At 41.3% G+C, this 17,500-nt stretch overlaps 1 protein-coding gene across 2 annotated transcripts in view; it reads right to left on the reverse strand.

The window, feature by feature from the left end:
• Nucleotides 1–17,500, reverse strand: part of wnt5b (wingless-type MMTV integration site family, member 5b) — an 89,062-nt gene that overhangs the window by 8,727 nt on the left and 62,835 nt on the right. Inside the window, exons 3-6 of one of the 2 annotated variants that reach the window (XM_069700013.1) lie at nucleotides 6,018–6,181; nucleotides 4,759–4,846; nucleotides 4,286–4,445; nucleotides 357–649 (exon numbers count right to left, since the gene is read on the reverse strand). In XM_069700013.1, the coding sequence (XP_069556114.1) occupies nucleotides 357–649; nucleotides 4,286–4,445; nucleotides 4,759–4,846; nucleotides 6,018–6,133 (657 nt within the window). In that variant the 5' untranslated portion in view covers nucleotides 6,134–6,181. Of the gene's footprint in view, nucleotides 1–356; nucleotides 650–4,285; nucleotides 4,446–4,758; nucleotides 4,847–6,017; nucleotides 6,194–17,500 lie in introns of those variants that run through there. The other variant, XM_069700012.1, reaches the window with a different exon arrangement.

The following is a 17,500-nucleotide window of genomic DNA, read 5'->3' on the forward strand; positions in this document are numbered from 1 at the left end:
GCCAGACTCCAAGGGCGTTAGCAGTTATACCATTTGGACCCTCCCAATAAATAACCTACACACACACACACACACACACACACACACACACACACACACACACACACACACACACACACACACACACACACACACACACACACACACACACACACACACACACTGCCAGGTCAGGCAATCAAAGGCCACCTCAACTTACACACGCATTCCTTACAGACATAGTGTGAGGTTAAAGAAAAGGAGACATTTCCTTTACATTTTCCCAACAGATCTAAAGTCTTTAAAAAAAAAAAAAAAAAAAAGTATCAGCTCTATTTTCCAAGACAAAAATAAAAGTGTGTCTTGTTCGGCCTTACCTGTCTCCCTGCTTCGTTGTTATGCAGGTTCATGAGTGTCCGTGCGTGCTCAGGTGAACCCCGCGGGTAGTTCTTCTCCCTCTCCCTGGCGTCCACAAACTCGCGGGCGAACCGGTAGCCGTAATGCACGTTGTCGCCGCAGCCTCCCCACAGCCAGTCGCGCGGCAGGTCCCGGGGTCGCGCAGAGCGGCTGCACCCGCAGGTGGAGAGCTCGCCCTCGCGGCACGCCCGGCTGATGGCGTTGACCACGCCGGCTGCGCTGATGGCGTAAGTGAAGGCCGTTTCCCTGGAGCCTGACGGAGAGAAGGGAACACAGAATGAAGCGAAGGATACCTGTAAATATTTCTAATCACATAAGAAGCCACAGTTTCTCTGTGCTTTTTATTCACTCAGAACTGTGGTGAGGGTGATGCAGGCACGTTTGTGCATTCACTGACAGGAAACATGGGTAGATGCACACAGGTTACCCCCCCCCCCACACACACACACACACACACACACACACACACACACACACACACACACACACACACACACACACACACACACACACACACACACACACACACACACACAGCTAACAGCCCCACACCCCAACAATAGACAATAGATGTGGTATGAGGCTCTGACCCCATACCTGGTTAAACTCAACCACTTTAAATACCAGCCCGGTGATCCATAATACACGTTCCTTCCAAACACAATTGTGTGCGGCAAATTATTTTATTTGCTGTGCTCAAAGCAAAGAGGAATTATATTTGAACCATTCAGGAACAAACCTTACCACAAACAATGCTGCCACAATAATTGGACATACTTTCTACCTGATAAACATAAACAAAGAGTGTTCTGTGGATGATGTTGCAGCAAAATATCATTTTTCAACTGATAAAATCCTCTCCATTAACACCCTAACACCTGGACAAATTAAACCAATACATGTGCATGACGAGACAGCCCTACAGAGAAGTGGGTAAATATGTTTCTAATTTGGGTGAATTGACCCTTTAAAAACAGATCACATGGTAGAGTATGAGGGGAAAAAGAGGAGCTGGGCTAATGTCAGGGGGAAAACCTTAAACTGTGCTGTAGTGAGCATTGCATGTAGATAAGCCACAAATCAGGCTGCCTGTCATCCCTGTTTACCTGCCATTAGCTCACAGTGACCCGTTTGTGCACTAAATACTTTCTAAAAGAAAAGTAATTTTACATTTTCACTGATCAGACTTCTGCTCCTCTTTGGAGTTTCCTGGATGCATGTCATTCAGCAGACTCATCCATATGAATTATTTATATTCACTGTGTAAACTATCACTATTGTACAGTGTGGAATACACAACACAACCTGGGTGTCCTCTTCTCTGCATTAATACACAAACCAGTCAGACACACAAACAGGTGACAAGAACCTGACAGGTAGGAGGCTAAGTGCTCTGAAACTCCATGATTTCCATGGGAATAACAAGGAGCTTCATGGCTCATGGAAGGAAGATTATTCTTTTGAATTTCACTGTTATGGGGCAAAATGGGTGTTTTTAAAATACATTGTAAGCATGATTTCATTGTTTTTAAGCGGTCTCTATAATATTCTTCAATCTTTATCTTTAGTATTTCCCTAATAACGATGCTACACGAAACGCGGTACGGAATTTGGAATATTACAGACTTTATTGTCAAATTAAATCGAAGCAAATATTGAAAACTAATTATTTGGGAAAGCTTCATCATCTATCCATACCTGACTTGCATTTCTAATGCTACAATATTCCTCTAACATTCAAATAATTGCAATTTTTAAGCATATTACAGTGCGCTTATTGCGACCGGTTGTAATTTTATTATGTAACAATTCCAAGTCAACATTCATATCCTGGATAGCAGGTCAGTATCAATCCCAAACTGTTCCAACTGACTCACAACAGAAGCATGTTTGTGGTTCATAGGTTATAATTTAATCATCCCCCCCCCCCTCCTATTTTATTTTATTGTATTTTACTTAAGGACAATCTATTTATTCATTTTTAATGCACAACATTTGTCCTTAAAGCGCTTTGCTGCCATGTAAGTGCTGTGCAGTATATTGGCCTGGAATCAACACCAGCACCCCAGACAGGCAGGTATGCGCGCATGCACCACTGAGGCGTTGAGCCGCTCATTCAGGTTTCAGAAGCAGTTCCCCGGTCGACCTCATATTATGTAGAAGGATATAAAGAGTCCAGACAGACAGACAGAGGGAAAGAGGTTTATGAGACTGCGGAGCCTGGACTTCAAATAGCAGGTCCGGATCTGCTATTTTGATGTCATCTCACCAGCGCATTTCAAAAGAAGAGCCGCCGGACAATTGACTAACACCTCCATATAAACCTGGAGATAGTCCGACTGTCAATAGAGAGACAGGCAGAGGGACGGGGATGGAGACAGAGAGAGCAGCAGACACCTCATCTGACTGACTGCAGCGGATTTGACACTTACTTGTTGATGAGACGTTTCCCACATCGCCCGCTGGGAATTCGAGGCACAAATATATTGAACCAGGACCTCAGCTCCGACTCCAAATTGATCAAAATACTCGAGATACATCGCACGTTTTTGTAACGTCGTCTCTAGGTTTTTATTTTTTGCGTCTTGCTTCCTGTCCGTCCGCACTGTTTCCTGAATAAGTTATATGTTCCGCTGCGCTTGCGCAAAATAGGAACGCCAAATGAAATTGTTGTTCGTGTCTATGCGCAAAGCAACCCGAGTTGTCTTTGTGATTATTTTTGGCAAAATTCAATTAATTATTTATGAACGTTACAAATAAAAGAGTGTTCTCCTTCATAATTCAACATAAAGGATGTTATGCTGAATTCCACAACAAATAGGAAAAAAAGAAAAAGAAAATACAAACACCAACTCCACACCCTTCAGTAACAACACCATAGACTCCTTTTTGACTATATTTAAAATAAATGATAAAAGGTTGGATTTTTGGACCGTTTTAATAATAGGCTCATCACATCCACACTATTTGTAGAATTCTGGAATAAGCAGCCACCTCGAGATAAAATGTTCATACCTGATGCCACATGGCTCAAGCTGTGCTAACTTTGGCTGAATCTTGATTTCAGATCTTATTACAATGCCAGTATAGCTACACAAACACACAACTGTCTGTTCATTCATTGTAAAGTATTTCAACAAGGTGACATTACCTGTCTATTTACCAGACAACATGTATCTCTACTAACCCACTGTACTCGACTAGATTTGATTATAAGTTAAATAATAATATGTGGTATTATTTCAGTCTGTCATTTCCCTGTACTCTTCTGCTCTGTGAAACATTAAACACCCACTTTGCACGACCTGTCAAACACTGGCTCTGTATTCACTGAATCTTTTATTCCACTGCAAATCAAAAGACCACACAAAAATAATACAATGAACAATTTCTGTCACCATCTAGTCAGGACAGCAGCTGAAGAAGGACACTGTGGTGAAAAACACATCTGGATGATGTGCCCAGCTGAAAGACCTGTATCCTGTCCCTGTTATTGCTCATTCCGTGTTTCAAAATAGCCGATCACACAACCGAGCTGCTGCCACTGACATTTTTTGCTGTTTTGACATCTTTCTCATCTGACTGAGGGCCACAAACCTGCAGGTCAAACAGATTTAATCAGAATTTTCTGGGTTGGTGGGTGCTTATTGTGGAATATTTCAGGATTAAGTGGTTGTATTGCAACAAAAAGAGAACAATGTTTCGTTGGCAACAACTGGAATATGCATTTGGCTGTACTGAGGAAATATATTCATCACCTTCTTCAAGGAATAGTTCCACAACAAAACTGTAACATGTTGATATTGGCTGATGGGTTTTAAGGCAGAACATAGCAGCATTTTCTTCATGCCCTTTTAATCACTTTGTTGTCGTCGAACAGTCAACTTACCGATCTGCATGACCCGTCCGAACACAGACGTGTTGTCCACAGTGCTGCAGTTCCACCTCCTCTGTCTGAACTGGTACTGGCACTCCTTGATGCCCGTCTTGGCTCCATCTCCGATGTAGGTCATGTGGTCCTGGTACAGCTGGCACAGCTTCCTCTGGCCCTGCAGCCCGCACAGCAACAGAGGGCACATTAGCAGAGATTAGTTGGTTAATGGTTTAGAACATTAGTGGTCCCTGCAGGGAGATCCCCTGTCAAGGTACACAGGAGGAAGTGGAAGGAAAAGCAAGCATCTCCTTTTTCATTGCCACTGTTGTTGTGGAGCTATGACATGAAAAACTGACTTGTTCCCCACAATTTAGTTCGATTTTTTTTCATTCTAACAGAATATAAACCTGTGAATTTTGAGTAATGAGAGTGCTCGAAGGGAAGCAACATTTGAAACTGTATCAAAAATAAAAGAGACAATAAATTACCTGGGAAAGTCCAGACAGCTGACTGCAGAGAGGCTGAGCTCCAATAATGTACATCTCTGGCCGCTGGATTGGGGCCAGACCCAGTGACCTGGGAGACGGAGGTCACATTAAGTCCGAATTTACACTAATAAAAGGAATCTGTTGAACTCAAAGAGATGTGGCACAGGCTGAGTTGCAATGGTCCAAGACTCAGCCTGAGCGGAGGTCAGCAACGCAGAGGACGCTGGGTTTATTGGTACAAATGGCCTATAAAATGCAGATAAATAGACGTGACTGTTTCCTTTATCTTTCCTTTCCTTTCCTATTAAATGATGTGAATGTAACTAAAAACACAGAAAATGTACTATTCCTGATGAAAGTGTGTCCTTTCATGACCATCCAAAAACTTTCCAAACAAAGGTTAATTGAATTGTATGAAGATCATCCATATCAGCTCTGTACCAAGTTATCCCATGTCATGTAATAAATGCATTTCAGACAATATGGAACTATTATGGGGGTTGGCTGAATAGAGTACCGTCTAGTTGGTCTACAATAGTGTTTTCCTTTGCATGTGGTTGAGTGAGTATACTGCTGAGGGGAAATGCAACCTGTTGATCATCCCATACATTTTGATGCTCACTGTATGGACATAAACTCATATCTTATTTTGATTCTGCTACACTTCAAAGTCAGGTGAGCTCCAACAGCATCACTCCATAGACCTTCATGCACCAACAAAGACGCTCTCTGTATTTTTTGTAAGCCAAGAACAAGTGTGGCTAATTGACGGCCTGTAGGCACAGCAGCAGCCCGCCATGCAATGCCATTTGGGGATCAGCCAGGGTAAATATTGTGACAGAGCCTTCACATTTGTTCCATTCGCTGTTTGTGCCCTACCACACGACTGGAACATCGTAGCACGACTCAAAACGGACCCCCCAAAACACACACATACACAAAGACGCGTGAGGCAACACGTTGAGGACAGTGCTCAAAAGTTTCCTTTTGTTATCTTGTCAGTGAAATGGAGACAAAAAGATTTGAGTTATATGGTGTGCGTAAAACTACAAATGCGCACGTTTGAAGACTGTTAACAATCGTTTAGATGAAACTAAAAACTGTTATAGAAAAAACGTGTTTAACCAACAGTAGCAGCATTTCAAATATCAGTTTTTCTCAGTTGTTTTCTTCTTAAGCGCCAAAATGCATCCACGTTTAATTAGTCACACTACACAGCAACAAATCTATGCACCACCAGTGATCAATCAGCTACTCACCACCATGAGTTGGCATCCACAACCAGCAGTTTGGAGCTGTAGGCGAGGAAGGCGACTGCCAGCAACAGATGTCGGACGGCACCGTGTCGTCTCCTCCGGACAGGCCTGTTGTCCATGGTCCGTCGCGTCGCCGCCACACAGCCAGCGCCGGGGAAAGTGCTCTGCTGTTGAGACATGGGCAAAATAAATGAGGCAGAGGCGTCCTGGTCAGTCTGTTTGAGGCTTGGGTTCCAGTCCGGCACACGTGGGTCCTGTTTGGCCGAAGTTTTTCAGTCTATTCTTACAGTCCACTTGTCTTTCAGTCCACCCTCTCCTTTCTTCTCAGCCACTATATGTTATATGAAAGTACATTAAATGATTTCCATTAAAAAAAAAAAAGAGAACAAAATAATAAAAAAAAAAAAGACGGAGTTTATAATCCCAGGTAGGTTCACGGTAGATGGGAGTCAGTATTTGATCTGAAATTACATCAGATTTTCCCCAAAAGGTCAGAGAATCCAGTTTACTCGCCAAAATTCCAACTCAAACTCGTGCGTAAAGGTGATTACCACAAATTGGGTTTTACGCAAAGAGCGATGCAATTTCTCCCTCTCCTCCAGTGCCAATAAATAAATAAATAAAACTAACTAACTTGCGATCCAGGTACTGTCCTTAGAAAAGATGAACAAGGATATTAAAACACTATTTGAGCAGCAAAGCGACTGTTCTTCGCCCCTGCTGTCCCCTCACGGACACTCCGCTACTACCATCTCCCTCTCTCTCCCTCTCTTTTGTATACACCCCCTCTCTTCTCACCCTCACTTCACCTCAGACCCCTCCTGGCCCTCTCCCTCTCTCCATACATGTACATTGCGCACGCGTGTCTGTGTGCGAGCAGAGCAGAGCAGATTGGACAGTCAAGTTTCAACGCTGAACCAAGACTGCAAACACCTGTGATGCTGGTGAATTTGTAATCACAGAGATTACAGAACTGAGACCTGGTTGATCATTTACAACTACTGTCTTTTTCTGGCCATTTTGAGGCATCATTTCCCAACTAATACTGGTTTTTAAACAACACTTTCTTTATAACTTCTCTTATGGTCAGTGGTCGGTAACTGTCCACCTTGTGTTGGCAGTTTATTCAAACTTACTCATGAAATTTTTGTATTCATGTTTATCCATTGGACATTGTTTTAAACTTAATGAAATGAATAAAACAATCCAAATAGAGGAATTAGTCTAGACAATGTTATACGTAAAACGCAGGAAGAGTTAAAAAAAAAAAAAAAAAGAGGGAAACAAGAAAAAAAAAAGTTCACGTGGGTCAGATTCCCTTTATTAGCTCAAGTGAATAATTTGTTTGAATAAAAGGTGAATGCTTCAAAATCACCTAATCCTCTCTTCTTTGGTCTGCGAAAATAAAAGGCAACACACCAAAACCCCACCCTTCACATACACACACACACACACACACACACACACACACACACACACACACACACACACACACACACACACACACACACACACACACACGTTTACGCACGAACACACAGGCACACACATACAGACGGTCAGGAGTCGTAAAAAGTGCCGAGGTAAAGAAAGGGCGTGCTGAAGCGAGCTCTCCTCAATTCATAACCCGTCAAAGACAAACTGCGGCTGGGTCGGTGGGCGGTGAACCTGCAGAGGAGCAGGCCTCTTTGATCTGACTCAATGCCTCTCAAAAGAGTGCGTCCACAACCAAAGGTGGGCAAAAGAAGGACCAGACTGCGACCCCTAAAATCTAGAGAAACTGAAATTAGTCTAATCATACGAGTTACAGTGGTGTGAAAAAGTGTTTGTCCCCCTCCTGAGTTAAAACATAACTTAAATGTTTTATCATCAAACAAGTTTAAATATTAGTCAAAGATAACACAAGTAAACACAAAATGCAGTTTTTAAAATGAAGGTTTTTATTATTAAGGGAGAAAAGAAATCCAAACCCACATGGCCCTGTGTTCTCAATCCAGAAATCATAACTTAACTGTGGTTTAACACCTGAGTTCGACTGATTACTGCCTGTTCTCAATCCAGAAATCACTTAAATAGGACCTGCCTGGCAAAGTGAAGTAGACCAAAAGATCCTGTGTGTGTGTGTGTGTGTGTGTGTGTGTGTGTGTGTGTGTGTGTGTGTGTGTGTGTGTGTGTGTGTGTGTGTGTGTGTGTGTGTGTGTGTGTGTGTGTGTGTGTGTGTGTGTGTGTGTGTGTGTGTGTGTGTGTGTGTGTGTTATAAAACAATTCTCCAGTATTTTTTTTACTCGACCTGGAGAGAAGCAGCAGACTTGGATATTACTTGTTTCTGCATGATAATAGACCCACAGCAGGAGAGGCCACACACCTTTCATCTCCCAGAGGCCCTAAACCCCCCCCCCCCTCACACACACACACTGATCTGAAGTGATCTAACTGGCTGCCTTCCATATACACCTGCTTGAAATTCCGATCTTTTTTGTGAGTGGCCGGGTATCAGGTCAAAGTTAGGGTGAGCGAGTGAAAAAACACAAATATAATGAGTTGTAGTTTGGGAGACAGTAACATAACAACACTAAAACTGATCCAACCGACGAGTCGGTGAGTAACTCTGAAAGTATCACACTTTATTTTATTGCTACTTCAGTTGGCTGGTTTTGTTTATCCACTGGCCACAGGGGGCTCAGTCTGTAGGAGGTGGTTCACCTTATATGGCCTCTCTACACTGTAATATGCTGATCAGGTCACTTGGGCAACAGTGCCCCTCATCTGGGAAAACATATTCATTTGCTCGAGAACACTTCCTCCAAAAACTTCACAATGAATATTGTCAGTTCATTGAGTGTTCAGATCATTAATAGCTGCATATTGAACTAGTGAAACAAAACAAAAGTTGTGTTTTTGCAGGACAGTTAGTGTCTGCCTGTCAAAACATGAGACAATTATATCAAGTTTCTTTTATTCTGTTTGTTTGGTGAAATACTTTTTTACTGCATTGGTTCTGTCCATATCATCTCATCTGGATTATTATTAACTCTCATGTTTCTTTGATTATTTATTTTGCAAACTTTGACCAGTGTTCAGATTTTGAATTTGCTGCTGTGGCTGGCTTTCTGGCACAATGTTTTCTAATGTTTTTCTCACTCATTCTGGATTGATGTCAGTATCACTCTGTTGTGTACATTTACTACATTACTATTGCATTTATTTAAGCTATTTCAGCTAATAATTGATTACTCTTCTGACATTTAAACATATAGATTCCAATTCTCTGCATTAGTTTTATATTGTTGTCATGATTCTAAATTTCTTTTACATATTTCTTATTTAATTTAAAATTTTCTTAACATTTCTCTTTGCTTAATCTATTTCTATTATACTATGTGAGCAACTGTAACATGACTGAATTTCATCTCTGTCATTAATACAAAAAAAATTCTGATTGTGATTCAGTGCAAGCAAATGTATTCAACTTAATTAGTATAATAGAGAATAAAATAGGGCCAAGAACAGACCTGTAAGGCACTACGTAACTAAAAATAAATATTTAGCCTCCCTGATCAATGTTCTGTATTGTAACAGCTGAGATATGCAGCATCATGAGAGGCCAGGACACAGCAGTGACTCAGGAGGACAGACTAAACGTCAGCAGGCCTGTTGTTAAAGACTCAATAGGTGACTGGTGTCACAGCGCCATCTACTGTTGACCTGCTGCGCATCCTTTGCTTTCTTAGATATTATGGTAAAATTAACTGCAGGGATTATATCATGTGGCCAAATTTGTTTCAGGTTCTTCACGTGTATGGCCCTGAATTTAAAAAAAAATAAGATGAGACAAATAGGTTCCGAGTTAGTTCCGAGTTATTTAAAATCATGTTTAAACTGTTGGTGTTTTAACATCCTCCAAAGAAAACGGCACCAGTATTTTGGTTGAGAAGCAAACGTGAAATAAACAGTAGTGCCCTCCTGAGAAGTTGTGGATTGAAACGTGATTTTCTTGTCATTGTAGAGGTAAAGAACAACAGACCAACAACATATTCTGGGAAATGACTTTACAGCTTCAGAAACACTGGTGTAGAAATAATGGTGCGTGTTGGCTCTGAGGTGGACTGCCGACCTGTGATGTTCCTGTTCAAACACAAGGAGGAGCAGTTCAGCTATAATACGCACAGCAGCCAAAGGAAAGGAGGTAAAATGAAGCAGGGTGGGGTGAGGGCACAGAGACAAAACTTGGACAAAGTGAGATAAAGGGAGAAAGACGTAGGAGGGAAAACAGTGTGGGTGAAAAAGCGAGGGAGTGTCCAAGTAATGGATATAGAGAGAGAGAGAGAGAGAGAGAGAGAGAGAGAGGGGGGGGGGACTTGTCCCTAGAGGACATGAGCAATAGCCATGCAACAGGGAGCAATGCCTGAGAAAGTCGGCAGCTCCTCTCTGGATTAACAGCAGCCTCACTTTTTTATTTTTTTTATTTTTATCGCCTACAGTGCCAGACTTCAGCGAGAGAAGGAGCCAGCTCGCTCCTGCAGGGACACCAGCTGCGACCGACTGATGAAGTCGGAGCTGATCCCCTGGAAGCTGCTCCTGCCAAAATGCTAAATATTAATTTTTAAAAATGGCAGTCACTCGCAAACTGATTGCTCTCTTGTAAAAAAAAAAAAAAAAAAAAAAGAAAAGAAAAAAGAAAAAAAAAAGAGGATGAATATAACACCTGAGAGGACGTTCAAGTCTTCGTCTCAGCTCAAGGAAACATATGGACACTTTTAATGCACGCACTCAAACTCTGTCCCAGTTCATGGGCTTGTCTCTGAAGGACGTGGTGTATAAAGGCGTGTCCTTCATTCAGCAGGCCTGAGGGAGGCCGAACCTGAGCCTCCTCATGTGAGGAGGTGTTACCCTGTCAGGACTAGTAGTGCGTTCAGTCAGTTCCGGCAACTCTGAAGCAAAGACTTCACAGATCTGCTTTCTCCAAACAGAGAGGTTGGATTCAAATTGTTTACTAACGCAAAAGTGGCAAAACTACAACATAAATTACTCCATTATAAATAACAGTAATTAAAAAACCCCAGTATACTTACAAAATATTTGAGAAAAATGGCCCCTATACAATCATATGTAAATGATTGTTGTTAATGATGCATTGTTGTAAGAGGGAGTTAATATTAATTCATTTATATACTGTTGGGTAGTTTTGGCGACGCTACATATTTTAAAAGATCGTCATATTTTTTTTTTTTATGTAAAATGTGGATCAGCAAAATTATAGTAATTTTAGTCTGATATAAACATTGTCAAGTAAAAAGTACACTGCCTGTTATATGAGCGGTAAGTTCCCACACAGTAGGAGTAAGATCATGTTTCTTGCATTCGACACACAAACACACACATTCCACTTTTCTGCTGCTTCCACCGGGAGGTCAAAGGTCAGGCACAGCTGCAGAACATTGACCCTGTAGAGGCCTGCAGGCATTCAAGTTTTCAATGATGCTTGATGTTGTTGTAGGAAATTTACTGCTTTGTCATTTGGCACCATATAAATAGAATAGAATAGAAATTGGTTTGTATTTTTAGCAAAGCAGATGTTTGCATGAAGAGGGGCTTCAACCACAAACGATACTGACTCCAACTAAAAAAATAAATGGTTGAAATACGGTCAAATCTATGATTGTTGTCATACTGCAAAACACCCCCCAAATCCATTCTACTTAATGGAGCGTTTACACTGCTTACAGTGCAACAATCTGCAATCTGTTGTGTCAATTCATTTAGCGACAGTCAGTATATTTTCATATAAACCCTCTCTTGTCTTATCCACAACGTTGAGCTCCTACTGTGTTTTCTTTTGAAAACACGAAGCAAAACAAAGCAGAACAGACAGACACTGCAAAAATAAATGCCAACTTTGTTCAAACACATGGACACGTTTGTAAGAACCAAAGGACTCAAAACCTGAAATTAAACCACAAACCCATGGGATGATGAAACTACCTGCTTCACTTACTTACACCTGTGTCACTGTTTCTTTCTCTCGGGCCTCTGATGGTTTTCTCCCTTTGTTTCTCTTTCCTCATGTCTGTTCCTTCTCCAACACACACACACACACACACACACACACACACACACACACACACACACACACACACACACACACACACACACACACACACACACACACACACACACACACACAATCACAATCACACGTGTGCAGCAACAGACTGCCAAATGCAGCTGGCTGCAGGGAAATTTACTGCTTACATCGTCCTCCCTCACACACACACACACACACACACACACACACACACACACACACACACACACACACACACACACACACACACACACACACACACACACACACACACACACACACACACACCCCTGGGGGAAATGCGGTGGGACTTGGAAGCAGCTGAGATGGGCTTTGGAGAGGCCTTGGGCTTTATATCTGTCTCTTTGTTTTTTTTCCGTGTACATGTGCGGTTGCATGTACGATGGCTCGTGGAAACGGATCCTCTTTCATTCTGTTTTTCACCCTTCATCACTCCTCCCCAGCACCTCTCTCCTGTCCCCCCCCTCCCCTCTTTCCCCTTCTTCATCACACTCCCCTCTCCTGATCTCTCTCTCTCTCTCTCTCCCGGACTCTGTCCATCCCCCCCCCCTCCTTGTCTCCATCCATCCTTCTGTCAGCTGGCAGAAGATGAGTCATGCCTCTCGCTGGGAGGCTCAAACTCTCACTCCCTCCTTCTCTAAATATATCTTCTCTATACTTCTCCTCCCCGGTCTTTCTACGTCTCCTTTTCCCCCTTCGTTCTCACACTTTTCGCTGCTCTGTATTTGCCATCTGTTTCTCTGCATCCTTCTGCTTTGTTCTGTCACTCCACGATGGAGCTCGTTCCTCCTTCCTCTCTCATGCTTTTCTGTTTCTCTGTCGGTCTGGAAGTCAGGTTGTCATTTCTCCTCTCATCTATCCTTCCCTCTTCCTCTTCCTCCCTCCCGACACCCACAAAAAGTTATTCTCACATTTCCTTTGCTCTTAAATGTGATGATACGAACACGCACACTCTCTTTTTTAACTCTTCCCTTTTATTGTTTGCACAATAATGTATTCATATGTGTCTCGGTATATGTGGTGTCCTGTGCAATTTTTAATGGTCTTTGGGAATAAAGGCATGTACAAATACTGTATGTTTTTGCCCATGCAGTTATTGTTAGTATAAGCCCATATTTAGATGATGTAAACCTGATTTTTTTTTTCACTGTAAATAAGCCGTGGTTCCATCTCTAAGTCACACGTCAAATTCGCTGACTTTTACTGGTGAAAAAGCAGAAAGTCCATGACCTGTAAACACATGGACAGAGAACTTGCCACGTGCAATCATTTATTAAACATGGGAACGGTAAGAAGCCGGCATGGCTGTGAAGGGCTCTCTCTCCCATATTTGATAGATCCATAGTAGTTTTATAAACTTTACATTTAGCTTTTTATGTCGTCTATTCTTATCACTTCGTCTTTTAATTCATCCTTTTGTAGCCAAAGCTCTTGAAATTAAAATTTTCCTGACATGTTTGCCTTTCTGCCAAGAAAAGCCTTTCTTTACTGGAGTTTTTGTCACTTGTTGACAAACTAAAAAAAGGATAAAATAACGTGATAAAAAAAGATGACATGGATGATATCATATTTTGATTAATGGCAACTAAAATTTAAATATACAAACAAAATTCCCTGATATTCCATGAAATTCCCTGACCAGTGGGAACTCTTATAAGTATATTGAGAACTGCTAATAACACGGAAATCCTTATATCATTACATACTTGGCAATAAAACGGATTCTGATAAAGGTTTGTAATGTAAAAGCAGATATTGATGCTTTTTGCGCAAATGAACCTACCAGTCACAAAGGGTTAAATGCATTGTCACTGTCCATCTGCATAACTACCTCAACCACAGTTTCTATTACATGATAGATTAAGTTAACTTAAAAATCCAGATTTAGTACATTTTCTTCATATATTAGCTGCAACAGTAAAGTGTGAAAAGAACATTTTCAACTCTTTCACTCATTTTCTTGTCACGTTTATAAACTCTCTAAATCGACCTTCTGGGTCTATTGTTTGGTCAACTGTTATTTTCAAGGTTGAAAATGAAGTTTCAATACAAACCTTTGATTCCAAACTGCACAATAAGTTCTACAAAATAAGTGCTCAGAAAGATTAGACTGTGAATATGTAAAAATTCATGAGTTATACTTCATCTCTTGAAAGGAATCATATTTAAAAGCTAAAGAACAGTTATGTATCCGGTGGTTAAATCACTCTGTCATGATGATTTCTTCCACCATATATTTTATTATAGTGCAATCATCTGCTGCATGTATCAGCTGATGGTCGGGTGAATCACATATGATGTGCAGTCACACGATTGAATGCATCGTGGCTGCTTTTAGCTAAATGCAGTTAGTTATAAGTGATCAAATTCAGTTTGATACAACGAAGTTGCAACACTGTCCCTAAATATGAATAAATCCATTATGACCAGCTTAGCTCGGCTTATCAGTAGAAATGGAAAAGTGAGAAAGCATTAGCTGGCCTTGTTTGGAACCGTGGGAGAGGCTGAATCCCTGATCAGGAAGCTGAGGGAGAAGCTACTAAGGCCGGGTCATATCCCCTGACTTCCCCCTGCCCTGGAGTTCCAAACTACACTGGTCTCTTGATCCCTTCCCTGGAGAAATTAACACACACACACACACACACACACACACACACACACACACACACACACACACACACACACACACACACACACACACACACACACACACACACACACACACACACTCTCTCTCTCTCTCAAACATGTCCAAACAGATGTGCATGCAACAGAAAGTCATGCAGAGACAAACAGACAAACACTCTGACACACATTTTTGCTCTCCGCCTGACTCACCCTCATACAAACGCTTCCAGGAAGCAAATCGAAATCAACTTCTCCACCCCTCTAGAGATGTGGAGTGTTTTTTGTGACACACACACACACACACACACACACACACACACACACACACACACACACACACACACACACACACACACACACACACACACACACACACACACACAGTAACAGTAACAGTAACAGTAAGAAATCTGGACGTACAAACTTATAGGACACAGCTATAGTGTGGATCAGAGCAACTTTCACGTGTTCATCTGGGGATGAAGCGCTGCAAGTCTCGGCTGGTCTGGCCTGATTTACTACTCCTCTCTGAATTGATTCATCTGGTCTATAAATCCCTGGGTAGCCTTGTACTGTGTGTCAGGTCAGAATAACACGTACGTGCACGCACGGGGACACACACACACACACACACACACACACACACACACACACACACACACACACACACACACACACACACACACACACACACACACACACACACACACACACACAAACACACAGAGGACATCCTCTATTTTCTTTTCATTTGTCCTGTTCCATTATAACCTCAGAATTGTGATGTTTACCTTACACACCAACAATATATTCACTGATAGATTCACAGATGGGTCAAAGGTCTGCCTCATCTCTCATCCTCTTTATATGTCTCTTTTGCCATACACTCATATCCTACATAAACATACACACTGGGTGTTGTGGATGAAATCACTCCACATACCAGTTAATTAATGTTTAATTAGACCAAGACATAACACACTGTGACTCTGAGGGAATGACAGAAGAGTCTCTGCAATTTATAGTGTTTATTTAGTGTCAGATTTTTGTTTCGGATGATTTTCTTTGCCAAATGTCGTGTGGAAAGACACTTTTTAAGAATTTGAGTCAAAGTTGCTCCTTTTAATTACACTCTGGCAAATTACCTGAATAATGTGAGATTAATAAAATTGAGAACAAACTAAATTTGGATTTAAACATCTTTGGTTATTTAAAATTTCTTTGATGTTGGAGCACAGCTGCCGAGTAAAAAAAAAAATCTGTTTGGCAGCACATTGAGCCGCTGTCAGTGAGTCATGTGTGTGCTGAATGTTTATGTATTTCATTCGGCTGTTTCATTGGTTTTTCTATGAAACGTCTCAGCCTAAAAGCTGAAAAGGTATTTTTTTCTCACACTTACTAAATTTGGATTTACATTTTTGCCTCAGCCCATTATAAAATGATTATTGAGACCGGAAAACTGCCACAACCCTCCCAGAAAAACCACACGTATTTTAAATGTGCAAAAAAACTCATGTTTCACATGTGATTGTGAACATGTGAAACACATATTTTGTCAATGGGAAACATGTGGTTTTAGAACATTTTGATGGTTGATTGATTCTCTCATACTTTCCCCATGTTGTCATATGTTGCAACATGTGGTAAACGAGTCATACGTGTCACCACGTGTGGAAAACATGGAAAACTCATGCTTTTTCTGAAAGGGAACTCAGGAGAATGTATTTAGGGTCCGATAGCAGTTTACTACCCATGTCCAGGTTTTTATATGAATCAGTACCCTTATCCTCGACACAATTTATAGACATGAAATTAAAGGAAACTGACACCTCTATAGAATTAAATGCATGTGAATGCAAATGAAATGGAACCTTGATTTGATATCAGATCACTATTTTCAAATGACTGACTTAAATACATGAACAATTACAGATCCAACCTGGAATTTTATCCTTAAACTTAAAGAGTCCTTTATGAGTTAAAAGAATGAAAGGAACGGCTTTCAACTGGGAGAAAAAAAACGAACAAGAAGTGTCTCTTTTAGTAGGAATCCAAACCAGGCCCTTAAATTATCTTTAGTTGGGAAATGAAATACCGAAAGTTGCCAAGGAGGTTGTGTAGCAGCAGCTGTCCATTCCTGTCCAACAAGCAGAGGACACGAACAGTCCTGCTTTATCTGAAGTCCACCTCAAAGCTAGCAGGTAACGTGTTGTCAGTCCCATGGTGTCACATACGGACGTGTTATCGAAGCTGTTATCAGGAGCGCTGATGTTGCACCGTACGAACTTTCATATTCTGTGATCTGATACCTCATCACTCCCATAACCTAACCAGCACTGTAGGTCAGAGAATCTGATGACTAATCAAATATGATTCATCACCATTTTTGCGTGTAATGCCGAGTGTATGTGAACAATAGTTTGATACGTGTTTCCTGGCGCATTAGTATGGAGGGATATTAGTTGTGAAATGGAGCTAAAACACTGCGGATGGATTGTTTTCCTTTCAAAAACGCTGCTTCAAAATGAGGACGCATTAGTGTGGACGCAGCCAAAGTCCAGCCAGGCTTTTAAGTCCACTACCTGCTAGAGTCATTCTTGCCTAACTTGTAGATACACGAAACAGTAAAACCTAAAAACATTGTGTATGTAACTGTCTAACAGACATGTTCAAGTGTGTTCATTTATAAATTCATTATTATTTTGTTGTACAGTCATTAAGATGTCACCAAAATGTACCAACTTTAAATGTG

This window comes from Brachyistius frenatus, unplaced genomic scaffold (genome assembly GCF_029030835.1).
Source record: "Brachyistius frenatus isolate BFR_SWC_R1_liver_20210118 unplaced genomic scaffold, ASM2903083v1 Contig_32, whole genome shotgun sequence".
NCBI lineage: Eukaryota > Metazoa > Chordata > Actinopteri > Embiotocidae > Brachyistius > Brachyistius frenatus.